Source organism: Microtus ochrogaster, chromosome 6 (genome assembly GCF_000317375.1).
Source record: "Microtus ochrogaster isolate Prairie Vole_2 chromosome 6, MicOch1.0, whole genome shotgun sequence".
In the NCBI taxonomy this organism is placed as follows: domain Eukaryota; kingdom Metazoa; phylum Chordata; class Mammalia; order Rodentia; family Cricetidae; genus Microtus; species Microtus ochrogaster.
In genome coordinates, this window is record NC_022013.1 from 66,398,001 (window position 1) to 66,406,833 (window position 8,833).

General features: G+C 47.3%; 1 protein-coding gene across 4 annotated transcripts in view; it reads left to right on the forward strand.

The window, feature by feature from the left end:
- The window catches only part of Cacna1d (calcium voltage-gated channel subunit alpha1 D), a 307,540-nt gene that overhangs the window by 257,864 nt on the left and 40,843 nt on the right, over window positions 1-8,833 (forward strand). For 2 of the 4 annotated variants that reach the window (XM_026779996.1, XM_026779995.1), the window contains 3 exons: window positions 5,219-5,263; window positions 5,669-5,797; window positions 8,580-8,645. In XM_026779996.1, the coding sequence (XP_026635797.1) occupies window positions 5,219-5,263; window positions 5,669-5,797; window positions 8,580-8,645 (240 nt within the window). The remainder of the gene's footprint in view (window positions 1-5,218; window positions 5,264-5,668; window positions 5,798-8,579; window positions 8,646-8,833) is intronic. The other 2 variants (XM_026779998.1, XM_026779997.1) reach the window with 1 other exon arrangement.

The window sequence follows — 8,833 nt, forward strand, 5'->3', positions numbered from 1 at the left end:
ATGGGTTATGAAGATGCACTGTTATTCATACAGTATTCCTGTATACTGTGTAAAATAGACTGTAAGACATTACCATGGCCACCAGAGTATGATGTAAGCCCCCTCACACCAAAATCCATACCATGCCATGCCAAGATACTAAGATGGCATTTTGCTAGGCCTGGCCTGAGTACACGTACCCCAAACTTCTAAAGCCTAGACTTATGTAAATTCAGCTTTACAAGACATATTCTGTAGGCAGCTATAAAATTTCTATGCATGATATGTAAATGTCAGTTGGGTGTAAAATAACCAGTTGTTGCTGGAAGGACAGCAGGACCCTAACTTGATTGCCATGTGGTGTGACATCTGACTGCTTTAATCATCTCAGGGCATTTGAAGTATCTATCCTGTGTTCAAAGAACTTACCATGGGTCAGAAACAACCTATGACAGATGTTAGCACACCTAAACTGTCCTATGACAGATGTTAGCACACCTAAACTGTCCTATGACAGATGGTAGCACACCTAAACTGTCCTATGACAGATGGTAGCACACCTAAACTGTTCTATGACAGATGGTAGCACACCTAAACTGTCGTCATTCTAGCAGACTTTAGGTGTGGTGAGCCAGAGGTCATAAACTCAATATTTTCTGGGTACCAGGAGGTAGCTGAGGCTTGTTCATTAGCTAGACACCCAGCTGTCTCATGCTGCCTACCTGCTGACTAGCTAGTGTAACTTGGTACACTTAGAGGCAACACCTGCTTCCTGGGCTGGGTGCTGGCCCTGCTCTTCAGCTCTGGCTTGGCCCTGCCTGTCAGTGTCTCAGGGCGGTCCTGTGTCTCTGTGGATGGGGAAGGTTCACGTGTAAATGTCCAGTTAGCACTTTACGTTACGTGTCTGTGCAAGGCCTCTTTTATGATGTCCAGTTCTTGTTGAAGACTCACATTGGGGAATATTACCAGTTTCCAAACCTGTTGGCAGTCAGTGAATTTCCCTGGCTGTATTCTGAGACCAAACACTCCTTAGCCTTGGCCTTGGCAGCTTCCTACTCTGGGTTACCTACAGAGATCTGTGTCCCTCTACTGTCCCTTGATACAAAGGTCATGCTCCCTGCTCATTTATCCCATCTTCAACACTTTTACTGGGCATCTACCACTTGTAGGCTGGAGCTAGGTTCTGGGAAAAATCAACAATTTTTTTAAAAAAGAACATTCTTATTCTCTGACGTTACAGATATTTTAGGATGGGGATGTTTATTCCTACACCCCCCCTCCACACACACATACAGTTCCCCAGGAGAGCAGCGCATGTCACATCCCCAGTGGCCTTGTCCTGACGTCGGGAGTCAACTGAGCATGGATACCCTTGGTCCATTGTTGGCTGGTCTGAGCTGTCATTAGCATCATGTTTTGTGATGTTTAACCTGCTATGCTCTCTCCCCCAGACTCTGTTGATTTTCCTTTTCTGTTGCCTAATTGATTTTCATGTTGGTTTTATTTTTAGAAAATTGTAGCGGCAAGTATATATAATCATATATACGGTGAAGTCGTTAAGCAAAAATGCTTCTAGAGACTGTATACTTTATTTCTGCTTCCCACCTTTGGTGTTTTGCTGAGTGTCACAGGACTTGCTAAGGATCATCCATGGTCATTTTAACTGTTTCTTCTCCCGTATGTCCTTGTCCCTGACCAGGGCCTGGGCTCAGGCTTGCTTGGTCAAGTCATATTGGCTCTGTGATTTGCTAGCACAGCCTTCCGGAATGAATAATCTGGCCTGGAAAATAAGAACTCTTGCTTGTTTGTAGTCTTTGCAACAACAAAAATTTTTGATGGCCCTTTGCATTGTCCTGTTTGCATGCTCACCAGTCCTTTCCGTCCTTCTGTCCCCTCCATGTTCCACCCCCCGTTTGCTCATGGTGTGATGGCTTTCCTGGACCTGTCCCCTTCTCCTTTGGTTGTGCTGTCACCAAGCTGCTGAAATGTTGGATGACACTAACAGACTTACTTTGCTTTCTCGCCAATGCCTGTTTGTTCTTTGAGTTCTAAAACAATCAAGCAACAGTTTTTCTGGCCCAGGGATGGGTGTTGCTGACAGTCAGACTTTTTTCATCCCACTGTTGCCTGGGAGAGAGTGGTCTTGCTTAGAAACTGGCTGCTTTGTGTTTATCAAAGAACGCAGAAAAACCCGACAGGGGCTCACTCTCAGAGCCTTGTCAAGCGCCCAGCTTGGACACTGTTTCCATCGTTTCATTCAGCTTGTTGTCAGAATGAGACACAACAGTTTGGCTCTCAACCCCATATGGTAGCTGGGGACCAGGCTGAGGAACGTGACCTTGCAATAGCAGAAGCTACTGAAGCTGTCCGTTCCAAACCTTTAGGTGACAATGAAATCCTATTGAACATGGATCGCCCAGGTCCTTGAGGCCATTCTTGATAAGAAAGGCATGTGGAGAGCAAGTCTTTCCCTGCTTCAGGTGCTCTAGTGTTATCCGTGGGTGACTGAAAAGTCGAGCATAGTACCAGGTAACTTATGCTCCTTGTCCATCCTCTACCTTTCTGTTCCCAATGTGCCTCCTCTATCCCTTAGAAAGAAAAAAGAGGTGTTTAATTCTCTTGCATCCAAATTATGATGCCTCATCAGATCCAGAAGGCTTGCTCAGCTGTAACAGCCCAAGTGGGCTTTCCTAGTGGTCCTACTGTCTGTACTCCTCTGTTGCAGTGGGCTATCTGCTGAATACTTGGCCCAGCATCACTATGGGCTAAGGACCAAAATTCTCAACTCTGAGAGCATATTAGAATAACTTGGTGGCTTTAAAAATTCCTGGAGTGTAGAAGGACCCAGATCAATTTAGGAAATAGCTTGGGCAGCACGTGGGCATTGGTGGCTTTAGAGTGCAGGCCAGGCTCAGAGCAGCTGCCCTCTCTGCAGATGGAGCAAAGCCATTCTAGGGGCCTTCCAGTTTGGAAGACATTGTGTCAATTTGCATGGTCCCCCACTGATGTCAGATACATCCTCCCTGATAGCAGTTCTTCCCGCCCTACAGTGTGTGGCGCCGGGGCGATGATGTTTCAGGCCACTCTGGGGGTGCATGCAGCCTGAAGTGCTTTGTTCTTTTGTTCCTGTGTTGCATGGTCCACTGCTTTGTCTCCTGACAGATGCTGTCTCCTCTCCTCTCCATAAACAACAACAACAACAATAAAAAGTTGACTAGATATTGTGATTCGCGCCTGTGATCCCAGTATGTAGGAGGTGGAGTTTGAATTTAAATTTAATGATTGATGATTGTCATCTTTCAGATACACTTAAAAAGACACACATTTCCAAAGTCGATTTAGCCAACTTTTATCAGCCCAAAGAAAGAGGATCATGAATGGCCTGCCATGGAGTAACGCAGAGGAGCAAGGATAACGGATAGCCAGGAAGAGCGGCTGGCTCTGCTGCTGTACATCCCGCAGATGTGACGGGGATTTTGGTCACATAGCTGTAGAGGGTTCTGCCCTGCCCCCTCCAGTCCTCTGAGCATAGACAAATGGAGGTGTACATACACACAGAGCTACACAGATGCTCACACACATGTGCACTGTCCAGCTACCTGGTCAGGTGGCCCTCCTCTCCACAGCCCCTAGGGAGAGCGTTGTGGGGGACAAGAGTACTGGGAAACTAATTCCTGTGTGTGTTATAGTCTTAACTTAAAAAGTAAACAATAACACAAATCCCCATGATCTAAGTTAGGCATAGTGGCTCACACCTATAACCCCAGAACTTTGGGGGTAGAGACAGGGGGAGTCAGAGTTTGAGGCCAGCCCAAGCTTCATAATGAGACCCTGCTCCCTGTCTAATTAAACACACACACACACACAGCTCATCTCTTTAAGGATATGTTGCTACTTCTGGGGTGAGGCGATAATAGATATAAACAAAATTGATGGACCCTAAGTTCTGACATGCCTATGGCAGAGCTCCTGTCCTGAGCATCCATCCAGGTGGATTCGAGCCCTTTCTGGTGATCAGGACCTGTTCCTGGGTTCAGAGTCTCTGCTGAGTTACAGGCATGGCTGACATAGCCGAACCCATTTACCTCTTAAGTCCTTAAAATTCTTCTCTTTGGGCTCAGGAATCAGTATAAAAACCAAGCCTTTCTTCCCCATGTCTCCAGGGGAGGACCCATCTAGCAGTGTGCCCACCTACCTCCCTGTGTAGTTTTACTGTGTGCTGCCACAGAAAACCTGGGCTGAGAACCTCCAACAGCCTTTCCATTATCCAGGAAGACCCACTACTTCAGTGGAAGTGATGGGGGGGGGGGGAGATAGGAGGCTGTCTCCTTCCTTCATTATTGCTATTATTATTCAAAGATGCTTCCTGGTGGGGAAGGCTGGCCTCCAGCATCTTTGTATTTTCTTAAGCAATTCCCTGAATGTACTATGGTGAGCACTAGAGTGGTGAGGAAGGGCTCAGCCCTCTGTGAGGGTGAGAGAACAAGTAAACACCAATCCTCGGTGTGCTGCTAGGTCCAGGGTACCAGGCACACAGTCGGATCTGGGGGAGGCAGAGCTGCTGAGGCTCAGGCAAGCCAGCCTCATGATGTATCTTCCAGAGTCCTGAAGACTCTGTGCTTGACTGGCTGGGGCCAAGCCGAACTTCCGGCAAAGCAGTGCAGGTGGCTGGAGAGAAGCCCGCCTCTGTCCTGTACACAGACCAGGCCTTCCAGCCCTTCAGCAGAGACACTGATCCAGTGGAGTGCATGGAGTGCTGAAGTGTGGGGACCACAGACAGAGCCACGCTTTTCCCCATGGCTAGAGGCATTCGGGGGGGGGGGGGGGGGGGGGGGGGGGGCGGGAGGGGGGGGGGGGGCGTGGGGCAAAGGGGGGGGGCGGGGGGGGGGGGGGGGCTGCTGCAGGAGGTCAGCTCCTTTGACTGAGCCACAGAAGCAGAGCTGTCTCTGAACCTGTCTTTAGAGACCTTTAAGGTCTGTACCACAGTCTTTGACCAGTCAGTCACCTGACACATCAACCCCCTGGGGGAAACTAGACTAGCGTAGTGTGTCTGCTCCTGTCAGCGACTGTCCCCACCTCCAGTCCAGTTCCAGAATGAGGGACTGATGTTTTCTCAGGGAAGGAGCAGCTGTGTTGACCAAAGACATTAACTACACACTGGTGAAAGGGGGGTAATGTTTCCTGAGCCATTGCTTCCTTCCCCCTTCATTAATGCATTTCAATCTTTGATTTCTTAAAGCCAACTGAAAGTGACAGTGTCCCTCTCCCAACTGCTACACCTGGGGTAAGATCAGTGACTGGTCCCCAGGGGCTGGGCCTTCGCCTTTAGTTTATTTGACCGTGTTGAGTTCTCCACTGGTGTTCTGTATTCTCCATGATTGTCCTTCCAGAACAGTGTCTGCAGTGGCTTGCATTCCTCATCAGTGTCCAGTACTCTTGAGCAGCCCAGCGTTCTCCTCTAACACAGTAGAACACGTGGACATGCATGTGCTGTGTGGATGCAGTTTTCCCCCCAACCCCTGTGTTGTTAGCATGTGATTTCCATTCCTACCATGCTTTCTGAGGTGAAAAGGTCCTAGAAACACACCTCCAGTTCTTACTCTGTCACCTCTGCGTCTGTTGCTGTTTTCTCAAAGTGTTGCATGTTCTACTTTCCACTGGGTTTGACCTCTCCATGATAACCCTTCAGAACTCTGAAGAGAGCAATAGAATCTCCATCACCTTTTTCCGTCTTTTCCGAGTGATGCGCCTGGTGAAGCTTCTCAGCAGGGGGGAAGGCATCCGGACGCTGCTGTGGACTTTCATTAAGTCCTTTCAGGTAAGAGCCCTGCCAGGTCTCCCCTTTCTGTCCTGGGGGGCGTATGTAAGTCAGGGATTGTCGTCTGCCCTGGAAGACCCGCAAAGCCCTCTGAGGAACCACGGTGTCAGTGATGACTGTGGGGTGCCACACAGCACTGCCTCTGATGAACCAAGTAGGAATCAAGAGCAGAAAGAAGACCCTGAAACTCAGAACTGCTATGGTTCCCAGAGAGAAGGAAATGGAAGTCTTTGGAATGTCTGATTGCCCAGAATGTTCAGCAATAGTTGTGTCTGAGAGAGAGAAGGCACTACACATCCCCTAAAGCCTGGTCGCCTTGTCATAGTTACTGTTACAGCGCCATGATGAAACGTCATGACCAAGGCAAATTATAGAATAAGGCATTTAATTGGGGCTTGTTTGCAGGTTCAGAGGGTGAGTCCATGATCCACTTGGCAGGGAGCATGGCAGCAGGCTGACAGGAATGGGTGCTGGAGAAGTAGCTGAGAGTTCACATCTAATCTGCAAATTATAGGCTGAGAGAGAGGCTGAGAGAGACAGAGACCAGAGACAGAGTTTATGTGGATCATTCTCCTTCAAGCTATCGCATAGCCTCTCTCTAACTTAGATGGATTCTCTACTTAAACCAGGTTACCGTAGGGTGCTTGATAGAATTCGAGTTCAGTTCACTTAGGTATCCACTGGGCCTTATTTGACTCCATCCTTCCATTCTAGTCAATCCTTAAACAGAACTTTCTGGTGCCTTGCTGTAGACATCCCACTCTTCTGGCCAGAGTCAGCTGAGGCAAGGAATCGATGTGGATTTGTGGGAAAAGGTGCAGCCATGTTGGGAACCCGTGCACATGCACAGATGCTGCAGAGTGAGCCATGCGCCTTCTCTGCTTCATTAATGGCTTAAAGGCTCATGTGAACCAGTGAAGTTAAAGAAAAAAATTCAAGTTTGCCCCACACCACCTTTGAGATAGCCATTTAAAAATCCCAAGTAATATGTGTTTGTTTGTTTGTTTGTTTGTTTGTTTGAGATGGGCTACTAGAATAATGGAATGTGTGTATGCAAAACAATCCTGTTTCTTGAAGAAATTATTAAATTTAAAAAAAAAAATAGTAGATAAAGAAGCCAGGTAGTCATTTGCCTTGAAACACTATGCTAGCACAGTCCTCAAACATAAGAAAATGCAAAGAGCTTTTGTGGAGAGACTAGCCCTGTGGGATGCCAGTCATCAGCCCCCCTGTTGGTATGGTGCTGTAGCATTGGGCCAGGCTGCAAGTCCCAGAGCCAGTAGCCTGTAGGTGGCCTGTCCGCTTTCTCATGGTACTGTCCTAGGTGGGAAAGGGCTGCTCGAATCACATGTGCTTGGAATTAAGCCCAGTAGCCCAGGCAGCCTAGAGGCACACCATACATACACAGGGGTGCATTTGTCATGTGTGGCGATGGAAACATGGGCGACAGGACTGAGGTCTGGCCAGGCACACAGACTTGTTGGGATGCTTTTAAATAAAAAGAGCCTGTGTTTGTTACCACTCAGCTAGCTTCTTTTCATCCTGAGCCCAGCCCTTGACTTGGTAGCTCTTTTTGGGCGAATGTCTGGTTCAGTGGCCTGTTTTAAAGACAACCTCAGATACACCAAAACAAAGTTGCAGTTAGAAAAGAAAGCTCAGCAGATCCCCTTGTGATTTGACCAAGAATGACCCCATGTTTTAAGTTCTACATTTCTCCCTGTCTTCAGTCTGTCTGTAGTCATGGTGGCTGGCTTTGTCTGTCATCTGTCTATTGTATATAACTCATCTGTCCCCTTGTCTTGTCATCCTTAAGACTGACTGATGCCTGACTTTCCCTAAGAAGGGGCTTTGCTCTGTATCGAGCAACCAAGAAAGCATCACATGCAGAAGAAATGAGGGGTATTTTGCAGAAATCTTTAGCAGAGTTTTACAAGAGAATGAGTTATTTGCATCCAACTCCAGAGCACTCAATACTGCAAATGCACCATCATCAAGTTTATCCGTGTGTGGATTCCAATGTTTATGGCAGATTTTGTTGCATAAGATTGTTTTCAACCTATTTTCTGTTTTCAGTATTTATTACTATAATATACACACACTGCTTTTTTGGTCAGGGCCATAGAAGAATACATAACTTATCATCGTTTTGGATTATTTTAGGTTATAAAAGCTCATTATACAGGAAATCTGAGGCGAGTAAGGATGATCGATTCATTGTTACAGACAAGTTAAGCAGGTGGAGTATACAGCAGGATTAAGGACCAAGTGACCTCAAGATGTATTAACTGTGAAGTCTAGCAAAACTTGTAATCTCTTTGAATGTAAAATATTTTTATAAAATGTCTCACTCACTACTGCATTTTAAAGTGTTTTGCGTTCAGAAATTGTTTTTGACCCTCAGACTCAGTAATTCTACTCCTATGCTCCTACTCTAAGAAAACCCAGAATCAGGGTGATTTTGCATAAAAATGTTTCTCGACTCCTCTACAACAGCTCCCCAATCCCCACCCGAGATACAGAGGAAATTGAAGCAATTGGGGAATCTGATATTTTGGAATGATTTGGTCAATTACGGTTTTATGAAGGATGCAGGGTACGCTTCAAACTCCCTGAGAACTGTGTTTCTATATGGAAAACGGTTCGGGTTAGCACAGGGCGATACTGAGCTTGGAGTGCACACCCTGCCTGTGACACCGTGCAAGTCTAGGCGTGCAGGTGTGGGGGTCTCCAGAGCTGAAGCACTTACGCTGGGCTAGCCTCATGTGGGTCTTGTCTCTCACAGGCACTCCCATATGTTGCCCTGCTCATTGCCATGCTCTTCTTCATCTACGCCGTCATTGGCATGCAGGTGAGTAGCAGCTGCCTTTCCCTCACAGAACCCCTCAGGTCTGTACTTAGGCCAGGTAACGTAGAAAGACAGGACTTGATGTTTTCAGCCAAATGCCGTGGCTCCTGAGGAGATAAGGAGAGAGAATGAGCTGCTGCCAGAAGAAACCAGACACAGAAGGATGCAGAGTTCGAGATGCAGTGGGAGAC